This window comes from Strix uralensis, chromosome 1, assembly GCF_047716275.1.
Source record: "Strix uralensis isolate ZFMK-TIS-50842 chromosome 1, bStrUra1, whole genome shotgun sequence".
Classification (NCBI taxonomy): domain Eukaryota; kingdom Metazoa; phylum Chordata; class Aves; order Strigiformes; family Strigidae; genus Strix; species Strix uralensis.
Window position 1 is genome coordinate 36013735 of NC_133972.1, and position 25926 is coordinate 36039660.

General features: G+C 39.9%; 1 protein-coding gene across 2 annotated transcripts in view; it reads left to right on the forward strand.

Moving 5' to 3' along the window:
• The window catches only part of IGF2BP3 (insulin like growth factor 2 mRNA binding protein 3), a 116709-nt gene that overhangs the window by 72028 nt on the left and 18755 nt on the right, over positions 1-25926 (forward strand). Inside the window, exons 6-10 of one of the 2 annotated variants that reach the window (XM_074862871.1) lie at positions 8268-8552; positions 10759-10893; positions 11394-11516; positions 13928-14063; positions 15902-16033. In XM_074862871.1, coding sequence (XP_074718972.1) covers positions 8268-8552; positions 10759-10893; positions 11394-11516; positions 13928-14063; positions 15902-16033 — 811 coding nt within the window. The remainder of the gene's footprint in view (positions 1-8267; positions 8553-10758; positions 10894-11393; positions 11517-13927; positions 14064-15901; positions 16034-25926) is intronic. The other variant, XM_074862862.1, reaches the window with a different exon arrangement.

The following is a 25926-nucleotide window of genomic DNA, read 5'->3' on the forward strand; positions in this document are numbered from 1 at the left end:
ATTATTTTTTTAATTAGAAAATTTAATGCTGCTTCCAGACACAAAAGGTCATAATCTGAATACCTAAAATAACTTATCTGAGCTTTTTGACCTTTGGGTCGCGTATTTTATGCTTGCTTATATCTTCAGTAATTGGTAACTTTTAATATAGATATTAAAATTGAAAAATATAACGCTTAATGGTTGTATATTCTTTTCCCTTAAATATCCATGTTATGTTATAGGTTTCATTTTGCTTTTCCACCACAGGTAGAAAAAGGACTTGTGTGTTCCTTAATTTTTAATCTGGTGACATAAACATATTTTTCCCCTCTTTCTAGCCATAACAGGTTAAACAAAACCAAACCCATGCAATAGCCTACAATGATCTTTTTATTTTAACTTTGAAATTTCTGCCACCTTGTGGCTAACTAAAATCAGCAGTTAAGATGCAGAGTATGCTTATGGTATGCATTAATTCATAATTACAAATGAAATAATATTTGTACATATAATTAAGTAATTATGACTTCTGTGTAACTTGAATGCAACACATGCATTTAATCTGTTTAAGTGTTAGGTTACTTGTTAATGTATTCTAAGCAAATGTGATGGGAAACTTGTGTCAGTGGTGGCTCCTGTGTACACTGGAGTGGAAGGAAACAATGTTCTACTTGAATTCACTATTTAACTTTTCTCATAATCTGAATTGTTCAACAAGTTCTTCTTCAGGTTCTTCTGTTGGTTTTAATTCTGTTGCACAGTAATTAAGAAAAAAGTTGAATTTCTAGTTCTGAAGAAGCTTATTGTGCAGTGTTGAAAATTAATGCTACATGTGCCAGTTCCTCCTTTGAAAATGTAAGAAGAAAGTACCTAAAATACCATGGAGAGAAGCATGATACATATTTTTGAGCTGTTTTTCATGTGTAGTAGGTTCCTGGACTTGTGCACTCGCTTCTGAAGTTGAAAACAACAATGTACAGTTTCTCCCCCCACAAACTGTACTTGCTAAATTTTAAGGTCAATCCTAAGGAAATGCCGAGATAAGACAAGACTCTGGAGAAGTGTTCAAGATAATTTTGTTTTGCATTGGAAATCACATGACAATAACTGAAAACATCTTGAGTCTGCAGCAGGTGAATTAGCATCCAGCATGAATGTTGGAGGAGGACCTGAAGTGACACAGGTTGAATGATGACTTAGTTTGGTTTCCTTGAACAGGTAGAGCAAGAAGAGGAGCCTTGATTTGCTTTTGTGAATGGTTTGATACAGACACAGGGTTTTCTAAGCGGATGAGTCCATTTTCTGTCAGCTCAGGTCGTCTGTGTTCAGGACGCAACCTTGCAACTATTTGGAAACGCCTAAGAGAAAAAGTGGCAGGATGGAGATTTTTCTAGGCAAAAACTGCGAGGAATTGCAATGAAGAATCACTACAGGATCTGTGCGTGTGTTGTTTTTCCGTAGTGACTGTGGTGGTGTTTCAGTTGAATGGTTTTCCCAGAGATGACCTAGCTTTGCTTCTTGGAACTGGCTGTGGTGGAGAGCAGTGACTGTGGAGGGGGAGTGGTATATGGGTGCCTATAGCTGATAAAAGGCAGTGTTGGTCAGCCTATGTAGTACAAGGAATAACAAGAACTGACTTTATTGAAAGCTGTTTAGTGTCGTTGAGCTGATAACAAGCTTTGCATTTTGAAACGTAGCTGTTTAGGTTAAATGATCTTGGCCGTGACTTCTGGAGCAAACACTGTGCTATGAACTTTTCTATGCCTCTGCATACAGTGGGTTCCCAGTTCTAATTGTGCCTTTTCTGTGCTCTTTACAACACATGTACTAATCTCACAAATTAGCAGTGCTGGCTGACAAAACAGGTAGTGTTGATTACTTCCCTGCTGGATAGACTGTGTGGCATTGCTGTGTTGGAGTGTGTACGGGTGATGCTGTGCGGTGAAGGTATTGTAACACAATCTGGAGATATTTTTCATAAGCAGTTCTAAACAAGTGTGGTATGCATTGCTTGGAGGATGTTACTTTTGAACAAAACTTTTGGTTCCACCCAGTTGGGAAAGTGAGCCTTACAAGTCTAATGGTTGTGGCAGAGGCCTTTTATCTTTAGGCTGGTTCTGCAGTTACAGCATATTCAATATAGGGCTGGACCCAAAATTAACTTGGAAACTGAAATCAGTGAAGAATGCTGCAGTCGTTTTGAGAAACAAGTCTTGGACCGAGCACACAGTATGCAAAATCTGAGATGTGCACAGTTACTGACTTCTAGGTGCAATGGAGGTCCGTGACTTTGACCTGTTGTAGTGATGCCTTTCTTTCCTGGCTGCGCAGGCATGAGGCTGTCTTGGCAGGAAAAGTAGGGATGGTGTTCCTTGTCTTTATGTGTCCAGATCAGGGGAGCAAGCGTGGCAGATCAGGTACTTGTGGGAAGCTCAGTAGGTTTGTGGAGAGGTGTACAGCAAGCACAGGGCCGTGCATGGGCCTGAGAAAACCACCCTTCGCTCTCCAGGACTGCGGGTAGCAAGGAGAAGTCTGGGACTGCCAGGGCATCTCTGTGACCCCATCCCTGCCCTCCTTTCCTGCAAGCATTTGGGAGGGGAAAGTGGTGGTCGTTGTTTCAACTCAGAAACTGCCTCTCCCACTATCCTTCCCGGAAACTGAAGTGGGCCTCACAAAGCATGTGCATGCTGCTGTGGCACACGCGATTACTGAACATCGAGGCAGGCTATGGAATATTTGGAAGAGAGGACTTTAGAGGGTCAACGTCAGAGCCTGGAGCCTGTGGTTCAGTGTGAACAACCCAACCAGCTGCACGTAGGTACCGAGGCAGCTTGGGACTTGATTGCCAAAGGGCACCTGCTCTTCTCCCAATATCGATCCCTGATTGCAACCAGAAAGATGTGTTGACTGTGTCCTTGTGACGTGCTGCCACCTAAATTATGTCTGTTATCTTCAAAAGTTACACCACCTCCTCTTTCCCTCCCCAGAATGTTCCAGTGTGTAGGTGTCTAGTGCATGCTACAGGATTTAGCTCTACCCAGGATTTTGGAAGGGAAATCTTGTGCAAAGTTGGCCTCGCGTATACGGTGTAGGTGTATATTGTTTTAGTATGGGCCTAGGGGGTTATTTTTTTACCTTTTTAGCTCAGGAATGAGGGATGTGTGTTGGTTGTGTCTCATAACTGATAGTGTATTTTAAATGCAGGCTGCAATGCGAGTAGCTCAGGATCTGCATCTTTGCAGATATAAGTAGGTATATTACTTTGAGTGTTAAGACACTAGTGGTCACCTTTTAATTACAATACTTGCAAAAAGAAACAATTTTTTTTACCCTTCTCAGTGAACCACAAAGCTGTGTGTGTACGCACACAACACGTACCCTTGATGAATGAAAGAGAGTTCACATAACTAATACTTTTACATGCCATCATAGGTCAGGGCTAATGTTGCCATAGGAACAATAAGAGTGAAAATTCAGTGGTGTATGATTATAAGCTTAGATTTATGTTTTTCTTTGGTTTTATTTTCAGAAATACTAATGAAAACTATATTTTTATTTAATGTAAAAAAAAATCATTATGCCAAAGAAAAATTACCACATATATCTGTCTTCTCAGTATGCAAATGTATCTGTTCAGGGAGGAAAAAAGAAAGGTGGTGTATGTACAAGCTGCATGTGGGAGTGAAATATGTTCTCCATCTAGTGCTTAGTGTCACTGCGCTATCAATGGATGAATGATTTCCAGCACAAGACTCGGTGCTTTTACTGTATTCATTTATCTAGGATGTTTAACCTCCACTAGCATCAGAAGGGAGAAGGCTGGGCAAAGATCATCTCATAGGGAGCTCACCAGAGGATAGTGGTGAGATGTCATTTTGATGGGAAAAACTCAGGTGACTAATTTACAAAATATTTGTTTAAAGGTTTCATTTTTATGTAGGAATCCTCTTACTTCTGGGCAGGTGTCATGTGAGCATAAGCCAGGCTGCTGTACAACTTAGCAGAGTATAGGTAGTAGTCACTGCAGTCACTTAGTGAATTTGGTTTATTAAAAAATTCTGAACTACACTATGAGATTCCTGTGTACCGCTCTTGCTGATATGTGAAATGGAAACATTTTCCATTTCCACTAAATATTAATTTTTTTAAAGAAGATTTGGGGGAGGAGGGCACCTCTTAATGAGGAAGTTTACCGAATTTTTCTCTATCTTTGTCCTCATTAAGTGACTCCAAGACTTTTAGTGCTTGCCTAAAAGGTGGTTTGTGGGTTGTTTCAGCAGGTACCAGTAGTGCACTTTGACAGAGGTAAACTGTATGGCTTTTATTAACTTGTGATCATGGAAGGAGACCCCCAACCCTCTTGGGAAGGCAAAGGTGGTGTTGCTGTGGTTTGGACTTGATTTTCCAAGGTGGTCAGTCAGTGCGAGTATGGGCTTTACAAAAGTAGCTGGATTTAATTTGTGTTTGGTGGACTGCAACAATGATGTGATAACCTTCACAGCACTAGTGGCACCTGTTTCAGTCAAGAACCAGTTGCTTGCTTTCCTCTGATGCTGGCTTTCCCAGGGATTGAGGAATGGCTCTTCTGGTAGTAAGTGCTGTCCTAGATGCTGTTTTACATCTTTTATGTTTTACATATTTTGCATCCATCTAGAAGACAGTTCTTAATCATTCATTTATTTTTTTTGTTTCCTTTTCCTTTTTTTTTTTCTTCCCTTCCCTTCTTCTGAAGCAGTGCCTAGATGCCTCTAAAATTTTGGACTTGTTATGATGCTGAAGGACTACTGAGCCATGACCTTGGCCAATTCCAGCCCTATGTTTTGTGCCACAAAATTGTAAAAATAAGTTCAGAAAGGTTAAATAAAGATGTATGACAATACTTTAAAAACCTAGTGAAAACTGTCAGGTGTTGGAATGTGAAAGCCAAAGTGACATTTCAAAAGCTCTAGGCTTGTGTCTTCTGTAAGAAATGTACCAGAACTGTGTATTTGCTGCATCACTGAAAAGGAGTTATCTTGGCATTCCCCTGTGTGTGCCCGAATCAGTGCAGAATGTGGGACCACCTACCCAGGAAATGTCAGTTCCACAAAAGGCTTGGGAGAGCAGCGTTTAATTATTGACTCTTCTGACTTCTCATCACTTGAACAAGTCAAATTATAAAACAAGTCCACCTATAAAATAAGGAGAACTCTGACTCAGAGGGTGAATTTGTTGTTTTAAAGTTTTCTCTATAAATATCTAAACTAATTTAAACAAGTAATACTGCTGTAGTGTATCTATTATACTAGAGAATCTAGTAGAGAGTTCTACACATACTGTAGTATCTCTAGTGTCTAAAAAGAGAAGTGAACTTTAAAGCAGAATTACCTTCAAATACTTGCTCAAAACCAACCTATCAAATATTTAGTGTGTTATTTTTCCATTTCATCATATAGTGTTGGTGGCCAGGGATTGTTCACTGCTGTGACATAGCTGATTGTCCACAATGGCAAATGAACTTTTCTCAGTTTGCTTTGAATTTAAGATACTTATAGTTATATAGAACCACTTAGGAATTTATAAATTGTTCTTAAGTAGAAAAATTCCAACCTTCTTTCCAAGAAAGTATGGTGCATATATATGCCAGTTGTTGCTGTATAATTTTTGTTGTGAAAACATGATAGCTACGTAGCTTGGTTGCAAACAAAAAGCCTAGTCTTTTCTTCCCCTGCCACTTCTAAGCAAGAGTGAGAAGTCTTGTGCACTCATTTAATGTAAGTTTTTGTATTAGTGCTGGGATTCTGGTCTAAGATGTTTTAAAACCAGAGGAGGTTGAAGCATTTTGGGAAAGAAACAATGTCTGAACTTGTCAAATGAATGCATGGAAGGGAATGAGTTGGGCTGGATGTCAATCCAGAGCCTACCAGCACATTCACAAAATTGTTGGTGCTCGTCTCTCCAGCATCTTGAGGTTTGATTCCCAAAAACCCAGGACTTATGCAACTGCACTGTCTGGTGATGCTGTTTCTTTCCCTGGTAGCAATTCAGCTTTTTGGCCGATTTCAGTAAAACTCAACTCGGAAATAGAGGTCTCTGATATTTGCAACCAGTAAGAACTTAGTATGTTCAGGTTGCATGAAAAGGAAAGGCTCCAGACCCCTTTCCCAGATAGGATCTCCATGGAGAGAGATTTCAGTGAAATGCCTTTCAGACATTGGAAATCTATGCAGAAACTAAAACTTGAGAGACAAATCCATAGGAACACAAGTTTCACTGATCTGGCTGTTCACTGCCCTTACCGTTTTGCAAATATGGCTTTCTGTGTAATAAAATGCTCTTCAAAGTCTATGGAGTAAAAGTTAAGAAATATCAGCTTTGAAATAGCCTCAGCAAATTTTAATCCAGCTCTCTTTTGTCATTAAGAGATTCTTCTGTTATGAGAGCAATTACACTTCTGTCCTGTTCCCAAGGGCCTGTGTCTCATTTGGTGAACAGAAGTATTTAATGAGCAGTGATCAGGTTTTCAATATTTAGTTTTCCTTGTTCATTGACATTGCCTTGAGCCTTATTTATTACCAACCCTTATTAAACAAAGTGCTTCAAAGACACAAATTACTTGTTTTCTCATAAGCTCTTTCCTGTCTGACTGGTGTATTTTGAGGATGCTGGTTCAACCACTGGGAGATGAGGGGCATGTTATCCTCAGTACCCGTATAACACTTTTTACCTGCAAAGCTGCTGCTTGGTTTCAACAGCTGCTTGAGACCCAGACTCAATGGGACACCCAGGAGATGAATAGTACTTTTCGCTGGCTACCTTTAAAAATTTTGGTGATTGGCCAGCATTGTCATTTATCTCTGCAGTAGAGGCAGGAGTACAAGTGTTCCTGAGAGTAGTGTTTGATAAACTGGCAGTAACCACCTGCAAATGTGCATGAATGGAGGGACTGGGTTAAGCTTCTGAATTTCAGAGGCCTTGCTCCAGAGCAAACAGTTATTGGAGCTTTTTAATGAAAATGTTGGTGATTCTCTCCTCACTCCCACTGCAGTTTTTAATTTAAATTTTATCTTTAAACAAAATCTATCAGTAATTTTTGGTCCAAGATTAAGCCTGACATTTATAAACTACCCCAAATCAATGCATGTTTTGATGATATCAATGTATTGCTTATAATCTGAATAACATGCCTTCTGTAGCAAAACTTGAAATGTCTGTCTTGGGCATATGTGTTAATTTTATACTGCTGTCTTACCAGTGTGTTGTGTGTAGCTTAGTTATTCCTACTGCTTCCTGGATCTTTGTCTTGACTGTACTTTGTGAGTGGAAGATCTTCAACTCTCCAGAAATCTGTCATTTTTAAGTTTAAAGTTGTACTCCCTCTGCAAAGAGGAGACGACCAGCAGGTCAGGTTGACTTGCAAACTTGGCCCCACCTTAGTTAGGGGGGCTGGGCAGAGGCAGAACTGAGCGACTGGGTGGTGGTTCAGTTGTTCATGACGGACCATGATGCCAAGGGCCTTGTGTGCAAGGGCAATACCCCTCTGTCATATTTAAGAGGGCTCTGCTTTGCCTAAAAACACAAGAGAACTGTTAAAATGCTTTCTAACACCTTTGCATCTATGAAGAGTTTAACAGATGTGTTGGCTTTAATTTCCTGGTTAACTTTTAAACCTGCTTACAACATGGCTATTTGGTAAGTTACAAGGTGCTGTCGTGGTCTGCTCAGTGGTGTTTCAAATGCCATTGACTGGCTTTGAATATTTTCTTTTTTTGCTGAGAATGAACCAGGAGCTGTCTTTCAAATATTTTTTTTCCCCTTCCCTGTCATAGCTATGTCAGTTATTGCAAAAACTCCAGCCAAATAGCTGTGCTGGCAAAAAACCTAATGAAGGTGCTGTGATAGCAGCTAAAAAGTTTTCCCTCTGGTGCAGCTTTAATTCTATTTGGGAAACTGATTTAAATTAAATCAGGCAAAAGAATGCTTTTGAGTGTATAAGCTCTGTCTTCTGTGAGGTTTTGCTGATAGGATTGCACCAGCAAAACCTTTAAAGTGCACAGAAGCCCAGAGCAAGCAAGAACTAACTTGTAGTCTTTAATATGGCAACTTTAAAAAAAAGTTGTGTAATCAAAATCTTGACTGGAGAATTTTGAATGTAACTTTTCATCTTGGAACCAGTTTTTAGCTTTGTTGTGTGATTTAGAGTGAGCAGAAGTCTATACCTGAATGACTTGTCATTTCATAAGGCCCTGCATGTGATTGTGATTTTTTTTTTTTCCTTCTCTCTCCTCCTCTTTGTAAATGAACAGAGCAATAGAAAAATTGAATGGGTTTCAGCTTGAAAACTATTCCTTGAAAGTTGCATATATCCCTGATGAAATGGCAGCCCAACAACCTCCGCAACAACATCCCCAGGGAAGACGTGGATTTGGACAGAGGGGTCCTCCGAGGCAAGGGTCACCCGGTGCAACCACAAGGCAGAAACCACAGTCGGACGTTCCTCTACGGATGCTGGTTCCCACACAGTTCGTAGGAGCCATTATTGGGAAAGAAGGAGCGACAATCAGAAACATTACAAAGCAGACACAGTCCAAGTAAGTTATTTTACAGAACTGTAATTGTAAGCTCTAATACTGTGTCCTCATCTCCCATGTAAAGGAAACTTGTAAAACTTCACAACTAACCTGTGTGGTCAGAGAGCAAATGAAGATAACAGTGAATAGGAAATCTTTTGCAAGATTTATTTAAGGACTGGATTCTGCCCTTGATGCATGTTCAAATACTAGCTGACTTGTTTCTCTCTTTTCTTTTTTTTAAAAAAAAAAGATATGAGGCAGTATTAGTAGGATGGTACTTGATGCTGGAGAGTTTACTTACAGATGTGCTAATAAGGTTCTGGCACAAAAAGTGAAACAGAAAGAGCTGTAGTGTGTTGGTCTGTGGGATATACAGTCAGTGACATATCCAAGTCTTTAAGTGTTCATTCTAGTTTTAGTTTAATTTAGGGCATTCTTAGGATTATAAATGTTTTCAATTCAAGGGGGAGGAGGGTGGGGGAAGGAAAAAATAACCTTATCTCCTCTTGCTACTCCTTATGCCTCACCCCCATGCATTTCTGGTGAATACATTTGTTGCTAATAAGTTGCAGACCACACCAAAACACAGATTAAGGAAATGCACGGGAGGCAAAAAGCAAGCTGCTAAGTGACCTAAGAAGTGTAGAGCACTAGGGTCGGGAGATGCTGAAGGAGATTGTTCTCAGTGTGTGTTAAATCCCTACCCACAAGGAAAATTTCAGTGCAGATGCAGAGAGAGGTGGGAATCCTATTCAAAGAATTCTTCCAGGATACCCCCAAGAGTGGAGAGTGAAAGATGCTGCTTTCAGCAGTACATTGATATGAGCCCACAGCTCTGTAGCTACATCAGGAAGGACATGGAAATGAGCTGTATGTGTGCGAGCTGTACGAGGGGGGACAACTTCAGTTTTAAGAGTAGTTAATGAGGATAAGGCAGTCCTCTCTAATTACACACACCCCACACCCCCAACAAACAGGTTCCCCCTCCTCCCCCAAACCCTGGATGATCATGATGTGCCTTCCAACCTCTCATTAGCACGTAACCCAGGAGATTATTTGCTGTGTTTAACAACACAGGTTTAAGAGATTTGTGGTGTCCTGACAAGACTTGGTTGTAGTTTGCCTATGGGTAACCAATTTTTCAGGTGATATCTAAAACATCTAATTCTTGGACTATAAAAATCCTGAAAAACTGGCATAAGGAAAGCTTTTATCTCTTAAAAGAAGGCTGATTAGAGCAGAAATAATCTCAGGTTGCTAACTTCACAGATATGTGACTTCAAGAATGATGTTTTCATTGGTTTGGGGATAAAAAAAGAGATGTCATCTACTTCCAGTTGCACCAAGGATTGCCATGGGCTTCTTAGAAAATGTTACATCGTGAAACAAAATTAATTTTCAATATCAGAAAGAACTGGAAAAATAAAGAGGCTTATTGAAAAGCAGCACGGTTGTTTAAGTTTGGAAACAGCTATGATTCAGGGGAGAGGTGAGGGGAGGAAGCAAAAAGCAGAGATGGAGAGAGTATGTGATCTGTAGTTATTGTTAGAGGGCAAATAATATCCAAGACATTGTCTTGATGCAGGTCATAATTAATTTTTGTTAAATTCCTAGAGCTAAATAAGCAGTCGTGTAGACTAAGGCTAGTAGTTTTAGGGTGCTAGAGAGTGGAGCTAGAGGAAAGGTAATGTCAGGACAAATGTCGGGCTTAAAAAGCATAAGGAAGTAATTTTAAGGATGAATGTGAGTACTGTGATGCTACTTGCTACCAGAGAAGTGCTAGGAAACTCTGTTGCTGAAATCGTCAAAAAAGACAAGATGGGACAAAGCCTGACTGTATTGTAGATGCACAGTCATTATCAGTGGAGTGACAGGACTGGTGATAGAGTATTGGGAAAGCTTGATGAAATGTTGTCTTCAGTGGTTTACCACATTGTCTATCTAACAACTCCCCTGAATATCTTAAAGGGAGTTTAATGAGGAAAGGAGATCCCAGTGTCTACAAAGATAGGGTTTAGCTGGTGAAATTGGGGTAGGAGAGGCTTTTCATAACATGCAAAAATAGTGTTTAGGAGATGTTTAAGTTGTTGTATACTTTGTAAAATTAAACCACTTAAATGTAGTCAGTGTTAGCTCAAAATAAATTAGTTTTATGAGAGTTGGAAATATACAAGTCTTTACCATACAGTACATGGTTACAGTTAGTGTTTTTCTTTCTTTCAAGAATTGATATTCATCGTAAAGAGAATGCAGGTGCTGCTGAGAAACCAATTACTATCCACTCAACTCCTGAAGGCTGCTCAACGGCTTGTAAAATTATTATGGAGATCATGCAAAAGGAAGCTCAAGATACTAAATTGTGAGTAAAAAGCATTTCATTGTGGAAGCATTAAAAATTCTGAATTCATGTTGACTCCATTTAAAGATCTAGTCTTTAAAAACTCTTAACGAGTGAATCCGTTGCCATTATCCATATTTAAGTAGGTAAAGGAACTAAGACTTTTTTACCTTCAGGACATTCCACTTGCTTAATTAGCCCCAGCGCACATCTATGTTTTCAGCCATTGTTTGGCTGTGATTTTGAGGTGAACTGGAGCAAATATTGGAGTTTCTTCAGCAACTAATAGCTTTTAATCAGAGTGAGCATAACAAGTTGTGAGCTCTCACTAAAAGCTTTTAAGCTATAGATGATAGTGCTGAAATGTGCATTGTACTTGGACTCATTCTGCTTCTGGTATCAACGTGTGTAAGTGAATGGGAGTTGTAGACATTTCTATGAAAATAAAATTTATCTCTAACATGCATAAAAACTTGCACTCTGGTCTCCAAAAGTCTCACTGGGTGTAACCTCCGTTACAGTACAGAAGAAATTCCCTTGAAGATATTGGCACATAACAACTTTGTTGGCCGACTTATTGGCAAAGAAGGAAGAAACCTGAAGAAAATTGAACAGGATACAGATACTAAAATCACGATATCTCCGTAAGTTTTCGGTGGCCTACTCTTCTGGTGAGATGTCTCAAATAGTAGCAATGCCACTGTGGTACATTCAGGTACAGAGTTCTTACAACAATATCATGTGTTTTGAAGGCTGAGATAACAGCCTTTCAGAGGGCTTTCCATAATGTGGATTAAACTGTTACTTAAGCTCAGTTAAATTTAATGTAAACAGTGAGTCTTCACTGTAAACTCAGTCAAGAGCAAGTCTAAAAATAACATAGGCTATGTAAAGCCTGTGTTAGACTATATTTTAAGCGTCGGTTGTTTTTAACATATTATACCATATGTAATGATGAGTGTTTGAAACTATAAGCCTGGATCAGTTCTGATCTATGTGTGAAAATGAGTGAAACTAGTGATGTCTTAGTTTCTGGTATAGATTAAATTTTTGGACAAGAGGGAAGGAAATCAAATGAATATTGAAAGAGAATTTTTAGTGGCAGTTCTGCCTCTCTTGGCCACTAACAGCCAAACTGGGGTACATCGACTAGTCTGCTTCATAATAGCTTTTAGTCTGTGAGTTTGTGAAGGTAAATGAAACCTGTGCAAATTTAGCTGAGATTAAACAGGAGTTTTCAACTTCACTGGAAATCTGCAAATCACTGATTAGATCAACATCTCTGTAGAAGCTTGGCTGTTAATAGTAGTTTTACCCTGGAGTAATATCTTCAGAGAACCTCCTGTTTTGAACAGCGAATACTCTGGCATGAACTTTCAAGCATTTGAGGGCATCCTGGACTTAATCTTTAGTCAGAAAGGGTGAGAATAAGCCTTATAGGCTGTAGAAAAGGGAGAAAGTTTGGAAGACACACGCAGATGTTCGAAGAGGTGTGAATACATACAGGAGACAAAAAAAAAGTATACTGCAGAAAATAGCTTCCTTGCCTTTATTTGAGCTAAGAGAACTCCTCAAAAAGAACACATTCAAAATTGGGTTAAAGAACCTGAGACCTTCCTTGAAGGTATGTAGACTTTTATGGAATTGGTCTGAGCACGAGAAGTGAATCAATTGGAGAAGCAACACCCAAATAAGTGTGTTTCAAGAATAGGTTTTGTAAGGCCACCATGCTCTCTCAAATGTGTTGGCATGAACATTTTGTTTGCAAACAGTACACAGGCTGTTAATGTTGGTTCTTAAAGGAAAGAAAATATGTACAGGGTAAATGGGATAATGGTCTTCATTCTGTGAAACCAACTTGTCTTCATTGATGATAACAGAACACATTGTCTGTAAACACTTGCAGAATATTTTTTAATTTAGCAAGTTAATGGTTTATTTGCATTAAAATCTTGGCCTCAAGATTATACTTGTCATGCTATGCCTGAAATAGCCCCATGAAGTTGCCTGGTTTAATCGGTGCATAACAGAGAGCATGTATGCCCATTGATTCTGCTTTGTCTAATTAGCCTTTCTCCTGATCTCTTCATTTAGGCTTTTTGGTAAGCTTGTCCATAAAGTTAAAGTAAGGCAGCTAGTTTGGGAAAGTGTTTCCCCTCTTCTTTGGGGTGTTTTCCACCACTTTCTTTCCTGAGGCAGTAACTCAGTGCTCGCACGCTGGAAACTTAGATTGCTTTGTGGATGTGTTTCGTGCTCGCTGCTGCTTAGCTGAGATGTGCAGGTTGCCATGCTGCCTGCTGTGCAAGAAAGCAAGCCTTGCATGCTTCTTCCTCTCTCCTTCCTGCCATGGACTTCCTCACCCCTCCTGCATCCTGCTCTGACTTTTTTTTTTTTTGGTCTTCACCTCTTCAACTCACCTTTTCTTAGTACATAGATAATGTCATGGCTTCCCAGTTGGTTTCTTCCATTTCACCATAGTAGGTCAGCATTTGTTACCTAACAAAGCACTAGTTTAATGCTGTAACACTTTCATTTTCCCTGAGGAGTTACTAATGCTTCGCAGCAAATGTTGACTTGCAGACAGATTTTGGTTTTACCATTATGAGGATTTGGAGGCTCTCCTGCAGTTTCACTGAGGGTCGGGCTTTTTTTCCCCTCCTCTCTCAAGGAAAGAAATGGTCTAATGGTCTGTGTTTCTGGGATGTCTAAAATGTTTGAAGCCCTCTCTCTGTTAGTAGGGCTGGTGTGGAGTGTGAAGCTGAATGGTACTGCACTGCTCTGCAGCTCATGTTCCTGCAGAGCATGGTGGTTTCCATCTTGTGTTACACCTAAGTACATCTCAACCATCTGATCCCAAACCTCACTGTGGTGGTTTTTGTTGCGTTTGCTGTGAGGACAGAGTTTCTCCAGATTCTCTGTTTGAGCCCTGTTATGAATTGATATTATGCTCTTTGGAGAGCAAACTTGACACACTCAGATGTTGTTGCACTTGAATGATAAACCTGGATTACGCTCTGGTATTTGCTAATTAGCTGCGCTTCTGTTTCATTTGCAGATTGCAGGACTTGACACTCTATAATCCGGAAAGGACCATTACAGTTAAAGGCAGTATTGAAACTTGTGCCAAGGCTGAGGAAGAAATTATGAAGAAAATCAGGGAGTCCTATGAAAATGATATTGCTGCTATGAATGTGAGTTGCCTTGTAACATGGGCCCTTTATGGAACTAGAATCACAAAGATTTAGGTGTGAGGGACCTCTGGAGGTTACCTGGCCCAGCAAGGGTGTTGCTCAATATAGGGCCCGCTTTGAGGTTAAATGAGGTTATGTAGGGACTTGTCCACTCTTGAACATCTCCATGGCTAGGAAGTCTGCAGTCTCTCTGGGCAGCCTGTGCCCTGTCTCAGTGCTCTCATGGTGAACATTTTTCCTAATATCATGTCAGAACTTCCCTGTTGCAACCTTCTCTATTGCCTCTTGTATTAATTCACAGGGCTTGGGTGAGTGTTTTTATTATTTATTTATGCTATTTTAATGAAGGCTTTTTCTGGTTTCAATCAAGGGGGATTGAGAAATTGATTTAGATTGAATGAATGAGCATTTCACTTTTTTCTTGTTGCAAAAACCTAAAGGAATGTGTGTTTATGTACTATTGTGGTTTTATGTGCTCTAGTTTGTATGTTTCTTAAAGTAGTGGTTCCCACTCTCTTCATGTTAAAAGCACATCAACATCTGGAAGAAGGATCTCTCCTGCTTTCAAGTATTTAATTTAAGAAGGCTTTATTAAAGTTTTTGTTGATATAGGTGATAAAGGCATTTAGTTATTCAAAGATGATTGGTGATTATAGAATAAAAACAACACACCTCATTAGTTTGCCAAAGTATTACCAACGCATATTGAGAAATGATCCAGTTTTTTGATAAGCTATGAAGACCTTTTTGTGTGTGTATCCAAATCTTATGGTCTAGAATCAGACTGGAAATATTTTTTCAGTTTACGGTAGTCTTTGATTTTCTAGAAATGGTTGCTCTGTGTGGTTTTCCTGCCGGCTGGAGAGAATATTCTCCCTGCTTTTCCACTCCTTCCCACACTATAAACAAATTGCATGACACGAACTACACACAAGGACACAAAGTATTTTATAGTGGTCCATTTTTACTTCATATAGCAAGCAGGAACACGGGGTGAGCTTGAGGCTGCTCTGCTATTTGGCAAAGGTATGGTAAGCAGAAAGCTACCTCTGTTACTGGATGGATTTAAAGTTTTGTTTGTAGTGATTATTAGGGTAGTTTTTTAGCTGGTGAAGTCTTGGGGGTTTTTTGGTGTCTTGTGGTTGGCTTATCTGGATGGCCTGAGATTGTGTTTGTCTCTAGCTGAAACTAAAGCATAGTCATATTACTGGGCAATAATCTGGAAAAGTGAAAAAGGGTACTAACAAGTTTTTCATGGTGAACAAGAAATGCTTCCTACCAAATGATGCTGCCACTTTTCTCAGGTGTGGCCAAGTAAGGGACGTGCAACTTCATAGTTGTTACTTTCCCTGCAAACTCTGGGGGTATCTTACTTTATCTTTTGCAAGGCATGGAAGGGAGGATGGGGTTGTAGTGTGGCATATACCCCCAGTGTATGAAAAGTCAGGGCTTGTGCATGGGCTTTCTCTGTTTATTCAGGGCTGTCTCTTTAATATAAAGCCAAAATTGTTATATTATTTCTCTGATAATTTTGTTCACTCTGAAAATAAACTGTATTATTGCCTGAATTTCTTGCTATAAAGTTTGTCATATATTTACCAATTAAGTTGTAGCAAGTGATTCCCAGCTGCCTTTCCTACTACATGTTTTTAATTGGTCTGTGCATATGTCTAGGAAACAGGTTTGAAGCAGAGTCCTTGGGGTAATGGAAATTAATTTTTTTTTTAAAATAACATATTGACATCTTCTCAAAAGGTTAATAGCCTATGCCAACTAGGATTTTGATTAAAGTTAATAACCAGGATTGTAAATCTTAAATAACTCTTCTGCCATTGCAGCTTCAAGCACATTTAATTCCTGGATTAAATCTGAATGCCTTGGGTCTGTTCCCACCTTCTTCTTCAGGAATACCACCTCCTGCAGTGAGTGTTGCTTCCGCTGCTGCTGCTGCTTCATATCCACCATTTGGGGTAAGGGAAGTCTCTGATTTTGGATGGCTAGTGGATGGTGGTACTAATCTGTACAATGCTGCTATTCAAAACTAATCAGTTTGTTGTATTCTTGCCAAATCACCTCAAAGGTCTGGGAACAGTGTTTTTAGTAGCTGTATTCTGTCAGTTTTCTAAATGTTGTCTGTCTGTATTCCTGCTTGCACACTGAAAACGTTTCATGTGTCTGCAGTTGGGAGCAGACATTCATTGCTCACTTGGTGAAATGCTCAGTAAAACCAGAAAACGGTGTTTCTTAAAGTATTAGATCCTATTTTCTAGAGAACCTGAAATGTTACAGAAGGAAGTCTCATATAAAATAGAATTTTAAAATTGCTGGAATTTGCAATTAGTAATGTTAGTTTGCAATTTTATTCCTGTTGATATGTAAGGGGAAAAAAATTCTCTTGTCATAGAGTGGGGATCTATATGTAGCTAAAATGTTTGTTTGAATGTAGTAGTTTTAGAAATATACAAGGCCTGTTGAAATGCCGTATTCCTAAATATATAGGATTTAAATTCCATGGATTAACTTCCAGAGAGCTGTGATTTACTTGCCACATTGCCCTCTAAGAAATATGTGAAAAAGTTCAATAGGATCTTATTTAAATGCAGTGCTGATTAATAATCATAAATGAGGTCTTTTGCTATGGAGCAGAAGATAAATTGTTGTATCAGAAAGCTCAAGAGTCTTTCTGGAAAGAGATGGTGCTTTGCTATTCAAGAAAAGACAACCTCGTTGCACAGAGAAGGCAATTTTTCATCTCTTCCCTGTTTCCGGTGGTGGTGGTTCTTAGGAACTCAATGGAAGATGAATTATCAAAATGAACTCTAACAAGTAGATGACAGAGCTTTACAAACTCTGACATGGCTGACTTTGCCCTCTTCTTTGTTCAACAGTAACATCTAGAGAGCTAAGTCTGAGACTCTTCATTGAACTAGAAAAGTGAAAATGCAGCACAGCACACTGAACTTTATCAAATAACTCAAGTGGGTCTATATATATTGCACTAAAGGGTAGTTGTTGCCTAAATATTTTTCCCAGAGGAAGAAGCCAAGAAAATGTCACTGCGAGGAACAGGAAAAATTCCACACTCATAGCATTGTTTGTGGGAATGAACAACTTGGGTGTTATGAATGTATTATAAACAATATTGAGTATAATAGTGGCTTTATCAGGAAAAAGTGCTCCAATGAAAACTACAAGGGAAATATGTTTATACTCAGTTATTTTATTGCTAATACCAGTACATCTATGAAAAATAAATTCTACCTGCTCTAGTCCCCCTGCACTTTGATTAGAGTGGCAGACTAAGCTAAAAAATAAAAGTTTTTGCTTCATTGTATTTTATAAAATGCCATCTATGGTAATGGATTGCCTCAATTTATTTCCTCTTTTTTAAGAGAAACTAGAGGTGATTTGTTAACAGTATATAACTTCAGCAGTAATGAAAAGTGTAGCTTTTTCTTTCTTTTTACTCCAGATTTGCAAACTACCTTGCTGTTCTTGAAATTTGTACTGTAAGCCTACAGCTCTGTTCCTTGCTTGGTTTATTTTCTTTCCCACTTTTTCCTTTTGTTGTGGTTCTTTCTTGCTTTTGCTTTAAATATGCACCTAAACAGTGCTGAATTCGGTGATTTCAGTCTTATTCCTGTCTGCCCCTCTGTTGCTAGTGCACTTTTATTCCCCTGCCAAAATGTATATGTTTGGCCTGCTAGGAGCTCTGGCAGTTTCTATGTTTCTGGAAATAGGATAGTGGCAACATCTGGAAAAAGGCATCAAGAAACAAGTGTCACTGTGCCAAAGTGTAGAAACTTTGCAGCTGGAAGGACCACACTATCTGAACTCTCTCTTGTTCCTGTTCATGTTGTTTGCTCAGTCCTCTCAATAAGCTTTCATTCCAGATAGTCTAGATGTATGACAAGCTAACATGCAAAAAGAAAGGACAAACTCACACATTCAGAGGATAAACTCTGGCTTTTGTGGAGGTTGGGGGTGGTATCAAGACAGTCCCTGAGCCTGACAGTAAGGGCTTCTGAAACAAATGTATGAACAATTGAAACTATTTCACCTTTTCTTACTTATATGTGACCTTATCTGGAAAAGAGCAGGTGGTTCTGTGTGCTTCAGGCGAGTCAGCCCCTCAGATTACTTAGAGTAGCTGTGCCTCTCTGGGAAGAGGAAAACAAGGAAAAGTATGAATTTATCTTTTAATGGATGCAGTTTTTCTAGAAAACAGTTTCCTTTTTTTTACTTTATTGGACAAAGACTTTTAAATCTTGTTTGTATATGAAGTTAGTTTCTGTAATTTCTGAGTTTTACTCCTCTCCTAATTCTTTTTGTCTCAGAATAGTTTTTAAGACACTGATTAAATAGGGTATTGGGGCATGTAGGAGTAGAAGGAGCAAATGGCGCTCTTTTAAAGAAGAAAAGGAAACAATTTGAAAGGCTAAAGGTAACTGCAGAGGGGGATCTAGGAGAGTGCCTAAGGGATTTAAAAAATAAAAATCTGTGTGAGTAAAAGAGGTTTCAGGGAAAGGAGGTCTTTAGAAGAAGCATTAATGACAATCACAGAGACACTTATGTTCACTTACCTATGAGCTATTTGTTACCAAGTTCCTTGTTTTGGCAAAAGCGTTTGGGCAACCCAAGTCTCTTTAACTTGTTTTGAGCAGATGTCCTTGTACGCTTGTGAGCACTGGTTAGCTGGCATTGAGGGTATCCCTTTCAGGCAGCTGAAAATTGTTTCTGAAAACATTGCTGGCATCAGGGTGTAAGAAGTGTATCCTGCTGCTGTTCTTGCTTTATTTTATGCAAATTTTACCTTCTGCTCAGAGCTGGACATGGGTGGCTCTTCCCTGTCTCCTGTTTGTTTGACTGAGCAAAGGTGTGTTCCTCAGCAATTTCAGCTACACTATCATCAGGGGCCTCTTGGCATCTGATGTCATTGAAGTCCTTTTGTGAATGTGTGCTAACAAACCATACAGTGAGCCATGGGACCCCCACTGAGATGTGCCTGAGAGATATGAAGCCTTTGTTTGAATACCTTTGAATGTATGGACCCTTTCTTCACCTTGTTGTGGGGATGAACTCACAAGTGGCTCTCCCTTGGGTCAAAAGAGGTAGGTGGGTGAGCTCTGGGGATTTGCAGAAGAGTTTCCGTGTGGAGCTGATCCTTCATATGTATTTTCTAGTGATAAGGTGTTGCTGTGACCTTCTGTAGAACTTGTTCCCAAGGAAACTGAGGTGTCATCTTAATTATTGAAACAAGTGTCTGTCACATTCCTGATACTGCTTTTTTATATGGGTGGAAGGAGAAAAATCTGCATAGTAAACAGATCTAGGATTTTGTTATATTGCCAGAGCTTAAAATGACAGGTCTGAACACCCATATATTATACAGCTGTAGCCAAGCATTCCTAAAACTGAGTATCCAGAGCTTGGGACTGAATAATTAGGCAAGTTTGGCTGTGTTAATGTGACCTGTGTCATGCTTCATCCTCTCTCTCTTCATACAAAACTTTAAGGCATATTTGATAAGAGCATAAACACTGTTGTTCAGCTGCTTCAGGAATAGTCCAGTGTCATGAATTTGGGAGATGGTGATGTTATCAAACACTGGTTTGCATTTAGCTCCTTGGACTGAGTCACGTTCAGGAGAACAATTTCCATGTGACTGAGATACCTCACTTTGTATGGTCCATCTCCATGATGGTTCACACTGGTGTATGACAACAAAGTCTTATTGCATAGAGCCTCATCTAATTCAATCTAATGAGATGCAGTTTGTTTTACTAAGAATCTGGTCCTGACAGTAGAGTCCATGCAGGAAGGCACAGGCTGTCCCGGGTACTTATCTATTTAGATATAAACACACGTGTGTGTGCACTTGTCTGCTGCACATGGCTAACGGTGTCTGAGCACCCCATCTAGTGCAGGCTAACCATTCTCTTTTTTTGTATTTACCTGTCACTAGCAATAATTCTTGATATTGCAACTATATAATTTATTTGCAAAGTCCAAGCTCTTGTTTGCCTGTTTAAAGCACTCATTTTGTTTAGCCCTTTAAAAGGGATGCAATGGAATTCCATATTGTGTTTTGATTCCTGAATTTTCCTATCCCTTTTCGCAAACATTGAAGATCTGTATACTTTCTTCTGGTCTCCTAAAAGACGAGTAAATTGGAACATGTGGGAATCACTGAAAGGTGCTTGAGGAGAAAGTAGGACTTAATAAAGGTCTCTGTTAAGAATATTAGGAGTTAAAAATTATTTTTACTGTCAAACAGGCATGATTTTACTCTTATCCTGGTGATAGGACAAAATCAATGGGGTTTTTTGATGAATGCGTGCCCTTGTGTGACCATACTAAGACCTTTCTGTGCCTATTTGTAGCTGATGTCCTATCCAGCTGCTTTTGGGCCTGGAGAACCACCACTTTCTGCTTACCCTTAAATCTTTCTCCTTAACTCTGCAGTTGAATGCTTGTGTGTATTGCAGTTCTGACACAATTGCAAATAGTTTCATTATTCTGCCTGCTGTAATTTGTAATGAATGTCATGAGCTGAGCACAAAGAATTGGGATTTGTGTGAGGAGAGTAAGATTCTGCAAAAGCGGATATGCCCTGTGCTTGTTTTCCAGAAGATATGTTGCCACAAAAAATGTTTTAGGAAGTATCCCAGCCAAACTCCTTCAGATGTAGTGCTGTACTGCTCAGAGCTGCTTTGGTGAAGTTGTTGCTTCTGTCTTCTGAACTTTGGGGAGAATATGCACATACTTGTGTCTCAAGAATAGAAGTTTGTTCTCATGCAACACTGAATATTTTAAAGTTCCACACAAACAAGAAATCCTTGTCTTAAGAGTTCAACTGTGTACAGTCATGCAATTAAATACACCTGGCCCATCTGGTGGGCTTAACTGGATTGCACCTTTCCTTTTGTAATTGAAACTTTGCATGTTTAATTCTACATCTGTCTGAATTTCTTCTGTAGCCTTTGGGTTTGAAATGTGACATCCCAAGGGTATGGAGGAAGGAGGGCTAACCTGTGGAGAGCTCATCCTGCCCTTGAATGTCCTGAAACAGGGTGGTAGAATTAATTCTCTCTGTTTGTCGCATAACAGATGTACTCAAACATATAGGAAGGTGAGAAGTAGACAACTTTCCTCCACAAGAGGAGTTCACACCAGCTGCTCTCCTGCATCTGTAAAGTCCTGTAAGAGACAGCTGAACTTCTGCTGTGTGAAAGTTAAATAAGGTTAAGAGACACTCCTCCACTCGCAGTAGGACTGCTTTCTCTACTGCTCTTTTTGCATACCTGTTGTAGCTTCTTGAAGCTCTACCCTCAAAATGTGCTCTTCCTTACCTTTTCTTTAGCGTCCCAGTTAATTTTCAGGTTGTGATATGCATAAAGGCTTCTAGGAAGGAAAAAGGGGGGGGGGGGGGAGGGGAGGAAGTAGTTTCCTACAGTAAATAAAACCAAGAAATCAAACCACCTTTTTCTGATAACAAAAAAGTCTTGTACAGCTAGGCTGATAGGCTGCTTTCCTTTACTCTTTTTGCCATCTCTTGAAGCTTTTTGTTGCAGGTGAGGAACGTGTCAATGGAAAACTTTTTCCTTAGAAGATGTTGTGGTTGAGAGAGATTCCTTCTTTATTCTCCAGTAATTTTCTTAAATAATAATAGTAAAGAAGATATCTTCTATACCGCATAGATGTAAGAGAAGAAATAACTGTATTGTGCTTTTGGCAGGAAAGAAAAGTAATTTAAAATGAAAAATTGCTTCATTGAGGGCCTTCATTGATGCCCTGAGCATAGATGAGAGACAAGGAAGAGGAAAAACTGTCCTATGTTTCCAGGTACTTTGACTCTTACTTGGTGGAGTTGGGCTCCTTTGGATGTCTGGGTTTGATAGGATTAGCTTGTGCAACTGTTTTCTCTAAACTACCCAGGGGTAGTAATATATGTACACCTATAATGTGCGTAGTCATAAGTGGCTTTACCCTAATTTGGCTAGCTTGTTAAGCAGTAGATGATACTCAGAGGAGCTGTCCTATAGCCAAAAGAGGATGTGGTTTTGGGGGGTGAAGAAGGATTTGTCGGTGTTTTTAGAAAATGGTTTTTATGTTAGTGAAATGAAAACCATACGTGTACAGCACACAATCTCGACGAGGGCACTGTAGGACAACAACATTGTCTGAAAAAATTACTACTAGCTAATTAGATTTCTTTTGAAGATTGTAACCTCAGTGCCTTGAATACACCTTTCCTGCTGCTTAGTTTCTTAAATTCATTAATGATGTATTTTTGACAACTAAGAAATTTGCTCTGTAGTGCATAACACTGTGGGATTGTTCTGCCCTGTGGAGAAAATGGTTGGTCCTCCCACTGCCTCGAAGTCTCCTGCTCCTACCATGCTGTGTTGGCAGGGATCCATGTCCGGAGTAGTCAGAAACTATTCTGCCTCTGGAGATGGACTGGCCCCCAGTGAGGGAAGCAGAAATGCAACTGGCACTGTATGATGTACAAAGATCTGGCAAGTTGACAGTTGGTATTTTTTCTGAGGTGTTGAAGCTTCTGGTTATTCTTAATAGCTCTTTTTACAGTTCTGAGGTTGTCATAATGCAAATAGCATTGCTCGCTAACTGCTAATGCACACTTTTTAAAATAAAAATGGCTTCTTTGTCACTGCAGGTTTCAATACTTGTAGTGATATTTGTAGTTCCTTGGGACAAGAGATAAGAATTTGTGTTGTTCCCCTGCTCCCAAATGCTTGTCGTGGGAAGAAGATTTAATTGGCGTTCCTTGAACATCTCAGATTCCCAAGCTCTAAGTACCAGGCTCAGCATCTTCTGAATGTTAAACTAAATGGGAAATTTAATTCCTTAAGGTGCCAGATAATATTTTGTTACTAGAGTATGCTGAGCTCCTTCAGGCCAGAAACAAAAACAGGTCAAGTCCTCATTCTGGTGTAGCTGGCTCCATCTCTGGCTTGTTTGTTCATTAAATGTGACAGAAAAATACGTGACCTTTCTGTGTTTTCACAACCTGTTTTTCTTGCAGCTGCCAAGGAATCAAGAGCAGTGTCTTTGTAAATCAGAGCTGATGAGTACCTGTATCTTTCAAAGCCACAGATTTCATGGGCAACTTCTAGGAGTCTGGAGTACCCATGTGGCTGGTGTGTCACAGACACAATCTTTGAAGTGGAAGTTTCTATACATAAACACTTTTGTTTTGGTGATCGTGCAGTGTTGCAACACCAAATACCTATGTTTGCTGCTTGTGAATGACCAGCAAAATTCCTGCTTACGTAGTTTCACAATCTGTTCCTTATGTTGATTTCTGCTTTTGGCTGTCTACTCAGAATAAAAGGTGGCAGATTGCTTTTTTTGGCATTGTGGCCAATCAGATTTTGCGAAAACAAAAAGTTCATGTCATGTTCAGAAATATGTCAGACCTGTTCCTGCTTGTGAAATGCCTTATAACCAGCCTGCCAGAAAATGTTCCTTCTCTGCTTCTGCGATTTCTACCCCCTCATTCCTGGCTAGGTTTTCACATTGGAAACACTTCTGATAGGTGTGGTCCTGTTACTGACTTCTAGTAGTCTGAGGAGATCCCCATGGCTTGCCAGGTAGAAGACGATGGTGATGAAAAGCACTCAAGTTGAGAGCCAAGAAGTGGAGTGAGTAGTACTAAGTGAGATGATTTTAGTAGCATCTCACTTAAGGTACTGACCATTGTGTAATAACCAACTGTGTCTGAGTTTCAGGTGTTGAAATGCAGTAGTCCCCAAACTGGAAACGCAGACAGGGGTTATTGCTTAGGTTTTCAACTGAGATGACCAGCTCAGCTAGTTGGACAGAGGGCTCCCACCTGCACCGCATGGGTGTCCAGGACTGATTGGGGGCGGTGAGGGAGTAGAACTGCATGGCCTTGCCATGGGCTGATTGCCTCAGAAAGGGTCATGCTCTTGGTTCATCTAGTGACACAAGTGTTTCTTACATGATGCAGCAATAACGCGTGCAGGGTAACAGGGAGCCAGCTCTGCTCTGAACACAGCATGTTGCCAGGCCAGGGACCTGAATAGTGGAGGGAGGTGGTGTGATGAGCTCCTGGCCACCCTAGGAGAAGGTTGCTGCAAGTGTGATGCTGAAGCTGCTGTGGGGGAGTTCCTTGTCATACTTAGACACCCTTCCCACCACTCCTGCCTCTCGCATCAATCTGGGGTTCATGTGAAGATGAAGCCCTGGGTGGATGGTGGCAGTGCAGTTTGTGTGCAGGAAAATGGGTGATGCCTCAGGGTGTCCGGAGTGAAGTTAAAAATACACATTCCTTCTTTTAAATTCTGTTTTGCTAGCTCTTGACTGACTGAACTCAGCAGTGAAGAACTCTGTTACCTTCTGAGTGTAGTCCCGGCTCTTCAGATAGGGAACATGGCAGAAGGTTTTAGATTCACAGCATGGGCTTAAATCTGTTCTAAATAAACCAGAAAAGCTCGTTGGGTGGGGAAAGCTCAGGTTTCAGTTTAACTTACCCTGCCAGCACCACTTTAGCTGATGTACAAGATGGTGACCCAAGAGGTATTTGCAAGGATGTTGTGAAACTGTGGATCATGTTAGACTTATCTACCAAGACTTTAAATGTTTTCCTTTAATGAGCCTCTTGTTTCCAATGAAGGCTTAAACTCTCAGCGTTAGCAATGGAAAATAAATACTCTAGGATTTCTTTCACCAGTGTCAAAAGCTTATTTTTTATTAATGCATTGAATCCTACTGGAATGTCTTCAAGGATACTTGGCTTAATGTTGGTTTCCCCTTGCTGCAAGTTTTTATTACTAAATAAATAAGAGCATTTAGTATAGCTGTAGGCCAGGATAATTCTTCACAGTGCATTTCAAAAACATGGTTTGAATTTTGGCTTTGGGTCTGGTAGAGGGTTTGAATAAAAAGATGCCTCCCTTCCTGACAAAGCTTATGGTGTTCTGAAGACGAAGTCATCTGTAAGTCTGCCAGTGGTGGTCATGGCAGTTAGGAAGGGGAGAGTGGTAAAAGAGAAGTTTTTGATGCAGCCATCTACTAGTTGTATATTTTACTTCACGTAGTGGATTTGTTTACTATCTGGAAACAAAAAACCACCAATAACCCACTAGGCTAGATGGTAGTCAAACATTGGCTGAGACTGTTGCATGCAGTCTTAAAATAGTTTTTAATTATTTCCCTCACAGCTAAAAAAACTGATGCTGGCTAGAAATGGATAATGTGACTTTGACTTAAAATAAACACCTCATCCTAAGGTAATTCATTTGCAACACATTTAGAGTAAATGAAAACATATACTGGAGATGCATAATGGCCTTAGAAACCAACAAAGATCTGATTCTGCTTCCATTATGTCTGGCACAAAATCCTATGTACTTCAATAGGTACAATATTTTTAGAGGTTTACAACCTTATCCCAAATGTTGCCATGGATTTACCAACCACATACATTTGATGGAGCAAGGGGCCTGGAGATACTTAAGAACATGACTGGAAAAAAAATTTGTACTGTTGGTAGGCTTGCAGAAAAAGACCTAGATTAATGGTCAAGTTAACACAAGGAACAAACATGTCCCCTTACTAGCCCTGCATTGGGTGGGATCACACAGTCATACTGACTGAGGGAGCTGTGGCCTGACCTAGCAGCCATGTCAGCTGCAAGCAAGAGAGGGGGGTTCATCTTGGGGAAGAACCAAGGAGGTAAACTCCCTTTTTTTTTCCTTTTGTGTTTGTTTTTGGGGTGTGGTTTTTTAATATAATTTCCCCAATACAGTGTCCATTCCCCTAACTCTGGTGGCTTGGGACCTACTTTTTTACCTACCACCATCTGTCTGAAGAA